General features: G+C 46.9%; 2 protein-coding genes across 2 annotated transcripts in view; both read right to left on the bottom strand.

Moving 5' to 3' along the window:
- LOC115479896 (calcium-binding protein 7-like) overlaps positions 1-3,526 on the bottom strand; it is an 87,112-nt gene extending 83,586 nt beyond the window's left edge. The window contains 1 exon segment of the mRNA XM_030218207.1: positions 3,464-3,526. Coding sequence (XP_030074067.1) covers positions 3,464-3,526 — 63 coding nt within the window.
- Positions 3,527-10,853: 7,327 nt separating this feature from the next.
- LOC115479895 (calcium-binding protein 7) overlaps positions 10,854-17,244 on the bottom strand; it is a 189,943-nt gene continuing 183,552 nt past the window's right edge. The window contains exons 4-5 of the mRNA XM_030218205.1: positions 13,451-13,604; positions 10,854-11,369 (exon numbers count right to left, since the gene is read on the bottom strand). Of these exons, the coding sequence (XP_030074065.1) occupies positions 11,242-11,369; positions 13,451-13,604 (282 nt within the window). The 3' untranslated portion in view covers positions 10,854-11,241. The remainder of the gene's footprint in view (positions 11,370-13,450; positions 13,605-17,244) is intronic.

The following is a 17,244-nucleotide window of genomic DNA, read 5'->3' as shown; positions in this document are numbered from 1 at the left end:
GATTTGCTCACACCTTTTTCAGTGGTAGCTCAAGGTGAGTTACATTCAGGTACTCTGGATATTTCTCTGTCCCAGGAGGGCTCTCAATCTAAGTTTGTACCTGAGGCAATGGAGGGTTAAGTGACTTGCCCAAGATCACAAGGAGCAGCAGTGGGATTTGAACCGGCCACCGGTGCTCCAACCACTAGGCCACTCCTCCACTGTCTAACTAATGAGGAAGGCTAGGCGATTGTTATTTTTAGCTGTTTATTTTCTCTCACAAAGGCTAACGCGTGGGTAACGTGCACCACATCGACACTACCGCTGGGGTAGTGCAGCTGCCCGGCGGTAATTTCGATGTTGGTGCGTGCCTTTACCCGCGGTAGAAATTAATTTTCTATCGTGTGTGTGTGTGTGGGGGGGGGGGGGGCGCATTCCCAGTGGTAATCAGCAGTGTGGCCACATTGGCGCTCGCTGCCTGATTACTGCATGAGTAGCGTGTGAGCCTTTTCTGTCAAGTAAATAGGTAGCATTAAGGGCTCAGGCAGTGAATAGCTGTGCGCTACTTTTCATATTAGCGTACGGCAATGTACTGCCCCATTTAAAAGAAGGCCTTTTTCCCTGCCACAATAAAAAAAATGGCCCAGACGTGCGCCAATTTCACACATGCAAACTAGAATGGGCGTGCACAGCGCAAACTGAGAAGAGCAAGGTAGGCAATGCGGCAAGACCAGCGTGGGGCAAACGCTTCAGCTGGCGGGGGTTGGGGACTCCTGCCAGCCTAACCAGGAGCCCCAGAGCCAACCTTTACACTCCTTTACTCAGAATGTCTCACCGTACAGCTGCATAACCAGATCCTTTTGTCTTCTATCTCTCTGCTACATCAATTGTATTTCTTCCCTGTTATGGCACTGCCATAACAGACCTTTGTAAGCCACATTGAGCCTGCAAATAGGTGGGAAAATGTGGGATACAAGTGCAATAAATAAAAATAAATAAATAAATTTGAAGGGCCCAGGCCTCCATGCCCCCCCCCTCCAGCTATGCCATTGGTTGTTAACCAATTAAATTGCACGCACAATTTGACTGCACTACGCCATATGTAGAATCTGGAAATTAATGGCTGAATATCACTTCTTCTGCCTCTCTTTTAACCCAGCCCCTTTTATAATTCACTATATAATATAATTCTCTTTTAACCCAGCCCCTTTCTTGCGGCAATGAAACGGGCGCTAGCACGGTTTCCGTCCGGACCTCCCCCCCCCTCCGTACTCACCCCGTCGGCTTTCGTCCGCCATTGTTGCGGACCTCGGCACGCCACCGTGAATCTGCTGACATTGCTGCGCCCGGACCTGCCCCCCCCTCCCTACTCACCCTGTCGTCTTTCGTCCGCCATTGTTGCGGACCTCGGCACGTCGCCACCGTCAGTCTGTTGACATTGCTCCGCCCTTGACGTCATCACGTTTGATGCGAGGGCGGGGCCCCAATACAGTGTTTTCGGTGGCTTCACCACCACGAAGGCTTCGAACCGGAAGGAAGTGCCCGGAGGACCTGACAGTGACGTCAGTGTCCTCAGAACGTTGAGGGTGAGTTTTATTATATAGGATAATATCCGGCTGTTTAGTGAGCTAAATGGCTTGGTATTTTCCATATAACTTCTAAAAGTGTATGGATAGGCGAGTCACGCATTTGCTGTCTGCCGGCAAATGCATAACTTGCACCGATTACTGGGCCAAGTGGTAAGTCTTATCTTCTGTGCATTCGGTGTGTCACTCACACTCAGAGCAAAGAAAGAAACCATTTATAAACAGCATTTTTATTCTCAGTTCAAAAAAAAAATCCATCAAATCAACAGATGATACAGACATGATGAAAGATCAGTCGCATCTCAAGTCCTTTAGGTACACAAAAGATGGATGAATGCACCCTGGGGGGGGGGGGGGGGCTGACACTGTTCGGCACTTGACAGATGCCATGTAGGACAGGACAGCCTGAGCCAGTCCAACAGTGAGTGTATTACCAGCTGGGGAACCTGGATATCATTCCCAGAACAGGACCGTCCTCCTTGGATGAATCGGGGCCAGGGATTCTCCGAAGGCAGCATCCGCAGCCCGAGGGCAACGGACTCACAGCCATCCGCAGCAGTTCTGGAACGGGACATCCACATTTACCCACCACTTGAGGGCATAAGTGAACACAATATTGTCACTTCCACAGGCAAGAGTACATTTTGCGCCGGATTCTATATATCGCGCTTAGCATTCTGCGCCGAAACCCAAGCATATGCTACACAATACGCGTAACATAATTGTCTTAACAAGCAAATCAACGTTTTTAACAGCACTTAACAAGCAATAATGAGCACTAATGGCAATAATTAGAATTTACGTGCAAAACTCGCTAAGGGTATTGTGTAATGCACATGCGTAAATTCTAATGCGCAGAGCCAAAAAGGGGACATGGTTATGGGCAGGGAAATTTGGGCATTTCGTGGGCGTTCCAAAATTTATGCGCGCTGTTATAGAATATGCCCCTCTGCGCCTAAATCTACGCGCCAGCATTTATGCCACATTTCCCTTGGTGTAAATGGATGTGCCTTGTTGTAGGCGCTGGGATATCAACTAAAGCGTATTGTATATATCGCTTATAGAATACGCTTAGGCAGAAATTTATTCCGCAAGGACTTTTCAGGCACCGTATATAGAATCCGGCCCTTTTTATTTTCAAATGGCAGCAAAACACCTAAGTCCTATCCTATAAGTACACTCATACGTGGTGTAGCGTGAAAATGCAAAGGGGGTACTTACATGAGAGGGGCAGCCACTTCTGCACACAATTTGTAGAATACAGGAAGTTACCCATGCATTTAGGTGTCCGTAGTTCCACTAGGCAGGGGCGGCCCAACCATTAGGCCACCTGAGGCGGGGCCTCAGGCGGCACTCTTTCGGGAGCAGCATCTCCTCCTTCCCTCCTCCCCCTTCTTTCTTCATGTTCCAAAAGCAGGCGGTGGCAGGCTCAATTTCCATACGCTGCCCTGCCGCCGGCACCCGCCTCTTCTCTTTACTGCAGCCCGCCTCTCTGATGTAACTTCCTGTTTCCTCAGAGTCGGCCGCAAGAGAGAATAGGCTAGTGCCGATGGCAGGGCAGTGTGTGGGAATCGTTGCTGCCGCCAACTTTTGGAACATGAAGAAAGAAGGAAAACTTGGGGAACGGGGTAGAGGAAAGAAGGGGGGAGATACCAGCACTTGGCCCGTGGGAGAGGTTGTGTGTGTGGCATCTTGGCCCTGCCTCAGGCGGAATTGTGCCTTGGGCTACCCCTGACACTAGGTCTGTGACTGGTGTAATTGCCAACTTCTAAACATAAGACACACCCGTTAACAGGTTGCACTAGGATTCTACAACGGAATTTGGGTGCCGAAATGACATTATACGATAAGCTGTCACTGCATGGCATTGGGGCATCTAAAAGAAGGTACCCACTTACAGAACTGGCCCCTGAGTGGCTGGATCTAGGGCTTACAATCGCAGTTTCCTGCAGGTAGCCCATTGTTGCGCAATGACTGGAGTCCGAGAGTTGTGGGGTGACGTGAAATGGGGGTGGGGAGGGGAAGCTGCAGGCGGTTGCAAATGGAGGTTCATGGAACCAGGATCCCAGCCCTGGCTCTGATTGAGGTGGAAGCCCAATGGAACAGGAGGCAACAAAATAGTGTGCACCCCTCCCAAAAAATGAAGGACAGAAGAGTTAAATCAGGATTGCCTCTGCCAAGAAACAGGTAGTGAGTGAATCTGATGTGTTCCACCACCACTGTTAGCTTGCTGGACCCAGCAGCGAACACCTGACTTAGGACAAATTACATTCAGTTAAGTATGGAGGAGTGGCCTAGTGGTTAGGGTGGTGGACTTTGGTCCTGAGGAGCTGAGTTTGATTCTGGGCAAGTCACTTAACCCTCCATTGAGCCTGCCATGAGTGGGAAAGCGTGGGGTACAAATGTAACCAAAAAAAAAAAAAAGTCAACCGTGCAAAAGGTGATAAAGTGCTGCAGTTAATCAGGGCGGACATCTGGCCGTTGTCTTCTATGACGATGATCCCAACAGTCAGCACAGGACAGTGAAATGACCTAACGCGAAGTGGAACAGAGATGGCAGGGTCCAGTTGAGTTATTCCCCTGCCAGTAGCCAAACCCCAGAATCGACCTGGCCTTGAGCGAGAGGCAGCATCCTGATATGTGCCCCCCCCCTTAGAAATAAGTACATAAGTATTGCCATACTGGGAAAGACCAAAGGTCCATCGAGCCCAGCATCCTGTTTCCAACAGTGGCCAATCCAGGTCACAAATACCCGGCAAGATCCCAAAAATGTACAAAACATTTTATACTGCTTATCCCAGAAATAGTGGATTTTCCCCAAGTACATTTAATAACGGTCTATGGACATTTCCTTTAGGAAGCCGTCGAAACCTTTTTTAAACTCCGCTAAGCTAACCGTTACTGAGTCACACGAGAAAACAGGGCCCTGATTATAGGGAATCTTAAGGAGGAACATTTGCATTTGCTTTGCGTTAATGACTGCGACAGACTGAGCTGGTCAGATTAGTTTTTATCTGCCGCTACGGGTTCTCGTTATCTAAGACCCTTTTAGCTGACAGGGAAATGTCTTGTTAAAAGTGTATTTTGCTGGTTGACAGGATATAACTGATAATCTCAGTTTCTCTTCTTCATTCTGACATCCGACTTCTTAAAACCTGAGCCTTTTGACAGTACTAATAGTGATAAAAGAAATTCATATTTTAAAACTCCTCGATTTCCAGCTAAAATTTCCCAGGACAGTGACAAAAAAGTAATTTTAAGAAGGCAAATAGCAAGACCAAGGCTGACCAGATCTGTGCAAATAATCTGCATGAAATTGCAGCTGTTTATAGTTGGAAATTAATGAAAACTCGGTAGCAGTTGTAGACCTCCAGCAGCTGAAATATTTTCTTTCTCACCAGTAAGTGAGGCTGGCCATTGGCCTTGAAGACATGAAGAAATCTTACTGGTACATTACTATTATGAATACTTTTTAAACTGCTAGCGTGTAATTTTCTTGAAATTGTAGAAGCAGCCATGTTGATAAAAAAGTGAGAAATGACTCAGGACCACCGAGGGAGGGGGGGGGGGTCAAGATTCCTCAGGCCCGGTCTCCAAGGGGGGGCCTGGCACCGGGGTCTGTCTCTCTCCTGCACCTGTGTGTCGGGACCCGGGTGATTGCGTTAATGCAATTACTCGGGTCCCAGCACACAGGAGCAGGAGAGTGACAGACATACAGTAAGGTAAGGGGGCGGGGGCGGCAGCTGCCCGAGTGTGTGTGGGGGGGAGCGGGGCCAATTGGGGAGGTGGGGGCGGCGGCTGCGTCCCAGGCCCGGACAGGGCTACCGAGAGACCCATCAGGGCCCAGGGCAGAACTGGACCGCCATGCACCGTCCCTCATTTGCTCCGCTGCCCCTCACTCATACTGCCGCCCCCATCACTTGCGCTGCTGCTTCCTTCTACCCGCCTGCCCTTTACTTTTCTGTCTCTGCCTCCAAAGGGGGGCCCGGGCCCAGCGCAGGCAAGCCTCTTCCTGCCTGCCTGCTCCCACAATCTTTCCTCTCCTGTTCCTGTCCGTGCCGGGACCCGGATGATTGCATTAATGCGACATTGCACTAATGCAATCATCCAGATCCTGGGTGGCACACAGGAGCAGGGGAGAGGAAAGATCTGGAAGCAGCAGTGAGTGGTGTAGCCAAGGGTGGGCCTGGGTGGGCCCAGGCCCACCCACTTTGGGCTCAGGCCTACCCAGTAGCAGCATACCTATGATGTGGCTGGCAGGGATCCCCAACCAAGCCCCACCAGCTGAAAACTTCCAACAACTGTCCCTCCTGCATACCTTGTAGATAGCAGACGGCATGCAGGTGAGACAAGGAGAGACCAAATCAGCTGTGGGACAGGGAGGGGTTCTTCTGCCCACTCAAAGTTGGGTGTCTGGCTACGCCCCTGGGAAGCAGGCAGGCAGGAAGAAGCTTGCTGGCACCGGGCCCGGGCTCCCCCTTGAAAGCCGGGCTGGGGAATTTTGCCCCCCCCCCCCCCCCCACCGCCATCCACCCCTCTCGGTGGCCCTGGGCCCAGCTTTGTCTCTCAGCAGCACTGAAATGACCTCATACTCTGCTTTGATTAGTCCATACTGACTTTGACCTCAAACACTGGAGGAATCAGTCAGATCCTTTTCCACACTTGTGACTGTGTTTTGAACACAGCTGCTGCCGGGGAAAGCGGAATAGCAGAGAAGGAAAGTGCTAGGGTATGTCTCTGCTAACAATTTATAATTTTGTAGAGAGTCTGCGACCATAGAGGGGTTCTTTGACTAAGGTGTGCTAAAAGATTTAGTGCATGTTAATGATTAGCATGCACTAAATGATAAGAAGCCCATAGGAATATAATGAGCGTCTCCCTCCGCTTCCCTCACCCACCTTCCCTTCATCAATAACATCCCTAAGGGGTCCTTTTACTAAGGTGCACTACAAGATTTAGCACATTTGAATCATTAGGTTGTAAGTGAATCTCACATGTGTTCCACCACCACCACTGTTAGCTTCCTGGACACTGATTTAGGACAAATTACATTCAGTTAAGTCAGGGCTGCTGAGAGACACAGGACCACCACCCGCTGGCCCACCCACCTGGGCCGCCGCGCTGCACCACACCGCCACCACTCGGGCCGCCTCCCCCCCCCCACACATTTGAGCCACCATCCCCACCTGCCCCCTTACCTTCCTGTGTCTGACTGTTCCTGCCTTGTTCTGTCATCTCCTGCTCCTGTGTACCAGGACCGGGATGATTGCATTAACACGACAACCCAGGTCACCCGGGTTATCACGTTAATACAATCATCCGGATCCTCCTGGAACACTGGAGCAGGAGAGAGAGACAGATCATGAAGCAGACAGGCAGGAAGAAGCTTGCTGGCGCCAGGCCCCTCCTTGAAGGCTGGGCCCAGGGAATTTTGCCCCCCTCTCGGTGTCCCTGAGTTAAGTCAACCATGCATGGTTTATGCAATACGCCTAGAGCCCGTCTACGAGACTAACAGGGGCATTTTCAAAGAGACGGGCGCCCATCTTCCGACACAAATCGGGAGATGGGCGCCCTTCTATCAGGGTCACCCAAATCGGCATTATCGAAAGCCGATTTTGGGCGCCCTCAACTGGAGTCCGTCGCGGGGACGACCAAAGTTCACGGGGGCGTGTTGGAGGTGTAGCGAAGGTGGGACTGGGGCGTGCTTAAGAGATGGGCGTCCTTGGCCAATAATGGAAAAAAGAAGGGCGTCCCTGACGAGCATTTGATCAACTTGGTCCATTTTGTTTTCACGACCAAGCCTCAAAAAGGTGCCCAAACTGACCAGATGACCACCGGAGGGAATCGGGGATGACCTCCCCTTACTCCCCCAGTGGTCACCAACCCCCTCCCACCCTAAAAAAATGATTTTTTTTTTTTGCCAGCCTGTATGCCAGCCTCAAATGTCATACCCAGCTCCCTGACAGCAGTATGCAGGTCCCTGGAGCAGTTTTAGTGGGTGCAGTGCACTTCAGGCAGGTGGACCCAGGACCATACCCCCCCTGTTACATTTGTGGAGGAAACAGCGAGCCCTCCAAACCCCACCAGAAACCCTCTGTACCCACATATAGGTGCCCCCTTCACCCGTAAGGGATATGGTAGTTGTGTACAGTTGTGGATAGTGGGTTTTGGGGTGGTTTTGGGGGGCTCAGCACACAAGGTAAGGGAGCTATGTACCTGGGAGCATTTTAGGAAGTCCACTGCAGTGCCCCTAGGGTGCCCGGTTGGTGTCCTGGCATGTGAGGGGGACCAGTGCACTACGAATGCTGGCTCCTCCCATGACAAAATGCCTTGGATTTGGTCATTTTTGAGATGGGCGTCCTCGTTTTCCATTATGGCTGAAAACCGGGGACGACCATCTCTAAGGTCGACCATCTCAACATTTAGGTCGACCATCTCTAACGTCGACCTAAATGTTGAGATTTGGGCGTCCCCGACCGTATTATTGAAATGAAAGAAAGACGCCCATCTTGTTTCAATAATAGCGGTTTCCCCGCCCCTTCGCCGGGACGTCCTTAGAGATGGGCGTCCTCGTTCGATTATGCCCCTCTAAGTCTAGTTGCAGGAATTTATGCCAAGTAAAACTTGGTGTAAAGGGTGACTAAGTTAGGCGCAGAGCGGTTGTATTCCATAACAGCGCACATAATTTTTAGTAACACCCATGATCAGCCCATTCCACGCCCATGGCCACACCCCCTTTTCAGCAGTGTGCATTGGAATTTACGCGCATCACTTTATAGAATACGCTTAGCAAGCTGTGTACCGAAATTCGAATTAAAGCCAATTAGTGTCACTAATTGCCCATTAATTGGCAATTATCAGAACTGATTGGCTTGTAATTAAGTTACACGTGCAGTACAGAGTATGACCTGAATTGTGCGTGCAACTCATGTGACACTGTATAGAATCTGGGGGTTTGCGCCTAACTTTAGATGCTTGGATTTCCACAAAGTAAACCCAGGTGTAAATCTTCATGTCTAAATTAGGTGCGGATCCCTCTTATTCTATAACAGCACGCACAAATTCTAAGAATGCCCCAATCTGCCAATGACCATCCTGTAGCCACGCCCCCTTTTTTGAAACCATGTATACATTTTTTACGTGTGGATGCATGCGACTAAAAATGTGTATGTAAATTTCAATTAAGGCCAATTAGTGTCAATAATTATTAGCACCCAATTATTGGAGCTAATTGACTAATTAATCAATTACATTGTGCACACAAATTGGGTGCTCTTTATAGAATTTTGGAATTTGTGTGTGTGTCCCTTCCCCCTCCCCTCAATAACTTTGCAATGGGTAGATGTGAATCGCTTGTTTACTCTTTCCAAAAATACTAGGACTAGGGGGGGGCACGTAACAAAGCTACGAAGTAGTAAATTTAAAACGAATCGGAGAAAATATTTCTTCACTCAACGTATAATTAAACTCTGGAATTCGTTGCCAGAGAATGTGGTAAAAGCAGTTAGCTTAGCAGGGTTTAAAAAAGGTTTAGATAGCTTCCTAAAAGAAAAGTCCCTAAGCCATTATCAAAATGGACTTGGGAAAGTCCACTGCTTATTTCTGAGATAAGCAGCATAAAATGCATTGTATAGTTTTGGGATCTTGCCAGGTACTTGTGACCTGGATTGGCTGCTATTAGAAACAGGATACTGGGCTTGATGGACCTTCGGTCTGTCCCAGTATGGCAACACTTACGTACTTATGTAGCTATACCAAATTTTGTGGCCGTTTTACTAAAGGGCATTAGAATCTGGGCTGAATGTGTCTACACAGGACTTTTCCCACACACTAGGCCCAGATTCAACGTGGCAGTATTTAGGGCTTTTTTTTATTATTTTGCAGGTTCCTTGCTAATTTTTCCATTAGCACATGGGACTGGCAAAAAATAATGTGGGAGTCCTTACTACCCTTCTGTCTAGGAGGCATTAAGTGTTCCCACCTTAACTCAGGGTTGGCCAGTTAGCACGTACTAATGTAAATGTAACAGCTGGTTAATGGTTCCATGCTCATTCTCTGCCCATGTCATGTCTCCTCCAAAAATATATATAAAAATATAACGCACAGTTAACATGAGAAAAAGGGGATATTACCGCAAAACGCTTTAACACGTTTTGTGCTAAGCGTTTTCTCACATATTAAATGCACGTTACAGCATAACACCCTTTAGTAAAAGGGTCTCTTTGTGTGCAGTGAGTCCTTGAGGGTGGGGGGGGGGGGGGAACGTCTGGCTTTTGCCACTTTTCAAAGTTGGCCGGGGAGGCAGTCAAAAGAGAAAAACGTCAGTTTCTCCTAAGAAATGCATCTAATATGTTTGTTTGAAGGGCTGCAAAGCTATGTAAGGAAGTAAGACCTTGGGGGGGGGGGGGGGGACAGAATCTCAAATTTTCCACTTTTCAAAGTTTATGAACAATTCAGGGAGGGGGCTGATAAGATGGGGCAAACAAAGATGGTACCTGTCAAAAGAAATGCACGGGGTGGGGGGGGGGGGGAGGGTTGATTTGAGGTTAGCAGGAATGTCACACTTTCCACTTCTTTTAAATTCCTTTCCACACTTCCTGTTGCACGGTTCACAAAGGGCTATCACTTTCTTTTGAAATCGAAAGCAAAAATATCAACTGTACCTTTGGAAATGATCTGAAAACCAGTAATGTATTATCATGCCAGAAAAATAAATTTACAATAGTAACATAACATCGTAAATATGTTATCATACTGAAATATAAAAAAAAAAATTACAAGGGAAAGAGGATCAGGGGAATATAAATATTTTTACATGAATGTAGTGATCTGCTCTGCAGGGACATGGCAAGACCCTCTGATTTTTGTCCTAAATTTTGATCGAGCCCTGAATAGAAATAAGACTTGCAATAAACTATTCTCTTGGACATGGTGAAACATACCCTCCCCTATTAGATTAGATTTAAAAAAATAGAAGGAAATACATTTGCTTTTCTCATTTAGCCAATGAATGTTCCAGGAATGTCTATATACCTTAGTGCAGCCTGGCTTTACTGTTCCCTGCACAGATGATTGGGCTAATGGAAGTGGGATGCCCTGAAGAGATGACAGGATGAGCCATGAGAAAACAGGAACAAGGATACAAAGATTTCATGTCCAGCCCTTAATCTGAAGTCCATGCAATAGAAAATCTTCACAAGTGTATTGCTTACTAATGATTTGGTTTATCATAAATATATATATATATATTTATTTATTATATTATATATTTTATATTATTACTGTCATTGTACTATGTTATAAAAGCAAACAGTATTGCATCACTCCTATGGTAGGTGAGGATTCTCCATGCACTGTCATGCACTTGTCTCTGGAAACAGTCATGCGGGTCCAGGTAGCTTCTCCATTCCCAGGCCGGAGAAGGAAACCAGTCCTGAGCACCTGCTGCAATGGGCACAAGGGCCCTGCCGCTCCGTCTGCTCTTTCAGGAAGGTTCTCGGATTCCATGGAAAAGGACAAGACGTTGGGTGGCTGGAGTAAGGGGAAGGCCAGAGATCGGGAAGGCGAGGAAGGGTCCATGGGTTTCACAGGAGGCTGGTTACTTTGTGAGAAAAAGTTTTCAGTTTGCTTTGTGCCTTCCCTTTGGGAAGTCTGTCCCTCGGTTGGCCTGCCGCGGTTACTTCATTCCACTCCGCAGAACCTGGTTGGCAGCGATTAGCATGACGCTGATGATGAAGGCAATGGCAAAAGCGCAGATTAGGCTTTTCCGGACGCATGTTTGTCGTATTTGCTGATTTGGAGAGGCTACAATGGGGAGAGAAGAGGAGTAATTGGGAGAAGAAAAGATATACGGAAGCAACAGAGGAATAGAAAAGGAACATCAGCAACACCGGCAACAGACAAAAGAGGGCGACAGAGAAGAACGAAAGTAGAGAGGGAAAAGAGGTAGAGTGGCAAAGAGATCACCACAAAGAGATAAAGGAGAGACAGAGGAAGGAAAGCACAAGAAAGAGTGAAAGGAGATGGAGAGGTAGAGAGTGAAGTAGAGAAAAGGAAGGAAAGGAATGGACAGAGTGAAGGTAAGGGTGGAAAGAGGAGCAGAGAAAAAAAATGCTAATTAATTGAAGCTGTTAATTCAGCACACTTCTATTCTGCATTTCAAATGACCTGATGAAGAGAGAAAAACTCTCAAAAGCTTGTCTCAGGTTAGTCTAATGAAAAAGGTTTTGCCTACAACTTGCTTATTGATTCTTATTTCCATATGGATACAGGCAGAACATTTAAAGGGACATAGCCCAGAGTAAAAATCAATGAGGTTTTAGTCTCTTTCCCAGGGCAGATGGTCTTACTCATGGTCCTTGTGCAGCCTGTCTAAGTACACCTCAGAGGTACTGTTGTACCTGTGGGTGAGTTCCCACCTGGACAGTTCCCACCTACCAATTTCCCCCGAGACAATTCCCACCCAGGAAGGACCCAGAGCGCCTGTGTCAATCGCGGATGGCCCAAATATGTAAGTTGCAAGCACTGTAGCGACGGCAGAGGAAGGAGAAGGAAGTGGCAGCGATCCTGAACTTGCAAGGAGAAAGGTAGTGAGCAATGCGGATTTAGGGAAGGCAGAGATGCGCTGGTGTCAGAGGAGGGGGCTGCAGGGAAAGGGAGACCCATGGGGAGGGGGGGGGACCCATGTGACTTTGGGGGGAGGGGGCGCCGCGCAGATCCATGTGGCTGGGGGGGGAGAGGTGCTGCGAACTGAAAAAGTTTGGGAACCCTGGCTATAATGGAATCTGGGCAGCAGAAGCTGTTAGAAAATACCATCTTAGAACACAGATTTTTGGCACTAAGTTTTGTCCCTCTTTATAGAAGTGTTCCCTTTGGGGCCGACATTCAGAATGTGGGAGGTAGACGGGCTGCTTCCCACGGTCAGCCCTGAGCCTGGATATTCAATGTCAGGCCGTTTGTGGTGACCGGCATTGAACATTTGTTTTATTTTTGGCCGGTTCCAACTTAACCAGCCAAACCGTATTCTGCACTGGCCAGTTAAGTTGGAACCGCCACAGATAGGCCTGTTATTCACGTAGCCACCAAACTTAGCTGGCAATGTGACGAAAAGCGGCGGATAGCCAGTTATATTGAACGATATAACCGGCAATATTCAACGGGAGACAGCTGGCTTATCTCCCCTTGAATATCGCTGGAGAGCTGGCTAAGTACCACTTAACCGGCCAGCTTAAATGGTATTGAATATCGGGAGTTTATGCCCTACTTCTCCTACTTGTAGCGGTGTACCAAGGGTGGGGCGGTGGGGGTGGTCCTCCCTGGGTGCACGCTGCAGGAGGGGTGCAGGCAGCAGCAATGCGGCTGTTGGCCCCGCCGGTTCCCTGCTCTCTCTGATGTTACTTCCTGTTCTGGGGCAGAGGGAGCAGGGAACCGGCAGAACCGACAGCCCCGTGGCTGCTCCCAGCACCCCAGGAGGTAAGAACAATGCATCCGGGAGGGGGGTTGGAGGTGATGCGCCAGGAGGGACATGATGATGCGCCGGGGGAGTGTCGTGTTGCACCTGGGGGGGGGGGGGGGGGGGTTGACGCTGCAACCGGGAGGGGGTGTGCAGTGGCAATCCGTCCTGGGTGGCAGTCGACCAAGGAACACCACTGCCTACTTGGGTAAATGAAGAGGAGAAGGGAATGTGTGATAGGAAGGGTTCAAGGTTCCTGCTGTCTGGTGTCCTTCACACTGGCTCCCTCCCACTTGATTGGATATGTGAGGAGGGTGTATCCCCACTTCCTATCAGCAAGCTAATAAAGGATAAGCCATACAGGTAAGTTATGTATCACATTGACTGATTAGTCTTTGAAATGTACCCATTCTCCTGGAAGGGTCTCACTTACTCTCCACATCGACTGGGCATTCCTCAGGGTTCTCTAGGTTGCTTTCCTCCTCCGTCATGATTATGTTCTCAATGTCCTTCATGGACAGGTGGTCACAGAAGGTGTCGTATAACAATCGCTTCAGCTCATCCACAGTCAGCTTCTGCATGTCGCACTGTGAGGAAAAAGCAGAGGACGTACTCTGTTACCCTCATACAATACCACGTCGCCACTGTAGACCCTATGAAAAACCACAGGAGTGGAAAGAACACTGATATCCCACAAGGAGTAACACAGAGAAAACAAGAACTGGGAACAAAGTTAGGATCTTCAAAACAGACCAGAGACTCTGGATAAGGATAGCAAACTTTAATAAATGACGACTCAACAAGGTACCATGTTTTGGCACCCAGGGCGTATAGAAGCAACGGTATTCATGACAACTCCCAAAGGTCTTTCTAAAGACCACTTCTTCTCAGATTTCACCTATTGAAGACCCACATTTTTTTTTAAACGTAAACCAAGACTCCTGAAGAAGGCACCTGGCCAGTTAAATGGCAATATTCAGTGGGAGATAGTTGTCTGTCTCCTACTGAATATTGCCAGTTAGTGGTTAGCAGATAACTGGTTACATCGCGTAATATAATTGGCTATCCTCTGATATTCAGCGCATCACCAGCTAAGTTTAGCAAATTAGGCCGCTGAAATATCTGGAATAATCTTTGGCTGGTTTAAACTTAATATATTGCACTAAATGAAAAATTAGATATAATAGGCTTCTCTGAGACCTGGTGGAAGGAGGATAACCAGTGGGACACTGTCATACCAGGGTATGAATTATATCATAGCGATAGGGTGAATCAAATTGGTGGAGGGGCAACATTGTATGTTAAGGAGGGCCTCGAATCGAATAGACTAAAAATTCCACAGGACATGAAACACAGCTTGGAATCCCTATGGATTGAAATTGCATGTGGAAAGGGGAAAAGGATAGTGATAGAAGTGTACTATCGTCCGCCTGGCCAGGAAGAACAGACGGATGTAGAAATGTTATCGGAAATTAGGGAGGCTAACAAACTGGGAAACACAATAATAAGGGTGATTTCAATTACTTCTGTATTGACTGGATAAATGTAACATCAGGGCACGTTAGGGAGGTAAAATTCCTTGACGAAATCAAGGACTGCTTTATGGAGCAGCTGGTACAGTCAGGAGCCAACAAGGGGAGGAAAAATTCTAAACTTAGTCTTTAGTGGAGCGCATGATCTGGTGCAGGAGGTAAAAGTGCTGCGGCCGCTTGGTAACAGTGATCATAATATGATCACATTTGATATCGGCTTTGGAGTAAGTACACACAGGAAATCCAATATGTTAGCATTTAACTTTCAAAAAGGAGATTATGATAAAATGAGAAGAACGGTGAAAAGAAAATCTTAGAGGAGCAGCTGGGAAGGTCAAAAATTTACATCAGGCCTGGATGCTGTTCAAAAATACCATCCTGGAAACCCAGGCCAAATATATTCCGTGTATTAAAAAAGGAGGAAGGAAGACCAAACCACAGCCGGCATGGTTAAAAAGTGAGGTGAAGGAAGCTATTAGAGCTAAAAGAAAATCCTTCAGAAAATGAGCTCCTTGAGCAGGGACTGTCCTTCTATGTTAAATTGTACAGCGCTGCGTAAAGCTGGTAGCGCTTTAGAAATGTCAAGTAGTAGTAGTAAAATGGAAGAAGGATCCGACTGAAAATAATAAGAAACAGCATAAGGAATGGCAAGTCAAATGCAATGGGTTGATAAGGAAGGCAAAGACAGACTTTGAAAAAAAGATTGCGTTGGCAGCAAAAACATATAGTAAATTTTTTTTCAGGTATATTAATAGCAAGAAGCTGACAAAAGAATCGGTTGGAACTCTAGATGACTGAGGGGTAAAACTGGCCTTCAGGGAAGACAAAGCCACAGCAGAGAGATTAAATGAACTTTTTGCTTCAGTCTTCATCGAGGAAGATTTGGGAGAGATACCGGTGCCAGAAATTGTATTCAAAGTTGACAAGTTGGAGAAACTGAATGAAATCTCTATAAACCTGGAGGATTTAATGGCGCAATTTGACAATTTGAAGAGTAGCAAATCACCTGGACTGGATGGTATTCATCATAGAGCACTGATAGAATTGAAAAATGAACTTGCAGAACTATTGCTAGTAATATGTAATTTATCTTTAAAATCAAGCATGGTACCGGAAGATTGGAGGGTGGCCAATGTAACATCGATTTTTTAAAAAGGTTCCAGAGGTGATCCGGGAAATTATAGACCGGTGAGCCTGATGTCGGTGGCAGGCAAAATGGTAGAGATTATTATAAAGAACAAAATTACAGAACATATACAAAAGCATGGATTAATGAGACAAAGTCAACATGGATTTAGTGATGGGAAATCTTGCCTCACCAATCTATTACACTTCTTTGAAGGGCTGAACAAACATGTGGCTGAAGGTGAGCCAGTCGATATTGTTTATCTGGATTTTTAAAAGGCATTTGACAAAGTATCTCATGAAAGTTTCTAGAGGAAATTAGAGAGTCATGGGATAGGAGGTAGTGTTCTATTGTGGATTAAGAACTGGTTAAAAGATAGAAAACAGAGAGTAGGGTTAAATGGTCAATATTCTCAATGGAGAAGGGTAGTTAGTGGGGTTCCCCAGGGGTCTGTGCTGGGACCGCTGCTTTTTAACATATTTATAACTGATCTAGAGATGGGAGTAACTAGTGAGGTAATTAAATTTGCTGGTGACACAAAGTTATTCAAAGTCGTTAAATCACAAGAAGATTGTGAAAAATTACAAGAGGTCTATAAAATAATGAGTGGAGTTCATCGGGTAGATGTGAAGCGTCTGTTTACGCTTTCCAAAAATACTAGGACTAGGGGGCATGCGATGAAGTTACAAAGTGGTAAATTTAAAACAAATCAGAGAAAAGTTTTCTTCACTCAACGTGTAATTCAACTCTGGAATTCGTTGCCAGAGAATGTAGTAAAGATGGTTAGCTTAGTGGGGTTTAAAAGAGGTTTGGATATCTTCCTAAAGGAAAAGTCCATAAGCCATTATTAAAATGGACTTGGGGAAAATCCACTACTTATTTCTGGGATAAGCAGAATAAAATGTATTGAAGTTTTTTGGGGATTTTGCAGGTATTTGTGACCTGGATTGGCCACTGTTGGAAACAGGATGCTGGGCTTGATGGACCTTTGGTCTGGCCCAGTATGGCAATACTTATGTACTTGGGATTCTGAATGGAATCCTGCTACTCTTTGGGGTTCTACTTGGAATGTTGCTACACTTTGAAATTCTGCATGGAATCTTGTTATTCTTTAGAATTCTAGAATCTTGCTACTCTTTGGGTTTCTACATGGAATGTTGCTACTCTTTTGGTTTCTGCCAGGTACTTGTGACCTGGATTGGCTACGGTTGGAAACAGGATGCTGGGCTTGATGGACCTTTGGTCTGTCCCAGTGTGGCAATACTTATGTACTTATGTACTTAAGAGCTACTCAGATTTCAGGACTAGAGGCGATTCGGAGTAACCCACATCATTGGAAAGTATATGAATATATCCCCTTCATTTTTAAAGGACAGCTATCTGGATAATTTCCAAGTGAAAAGACCTACAGGGTAAGGATGTGTATACACGGTCACCAGATATATTTGTACTTGGTACCAGTGTTGCCAGGTGGAAAATTTTTTTCCCACCCAAACGAGCCCAAATCCAGCCCAAAACCCGCCCAAACTCAAACCCCGCCCCTGACACACCCACCCCCGCGTCATCACC

Source organism: Microcaecilia unicolor, chromosome 11, assembly GCF_901765095.1.
Source record: "Microcaecilia unicolor chromosome 11, aMicUni1.1, whole genome shotgun sequence".
In the NCBI taxonomy this organism is placed as follows: Eukaryota; Metazoa; Chordata; class Amphibia; order Gymnophiona; family Siphonopidae; genus Microcaecilia; species Microcaecilia unicolor.
The sequence above is the reverse complement of the archived record's forward strand: the minus strand, read 5'-3'. Positions and strand labels throughout refer to the sequence as shown.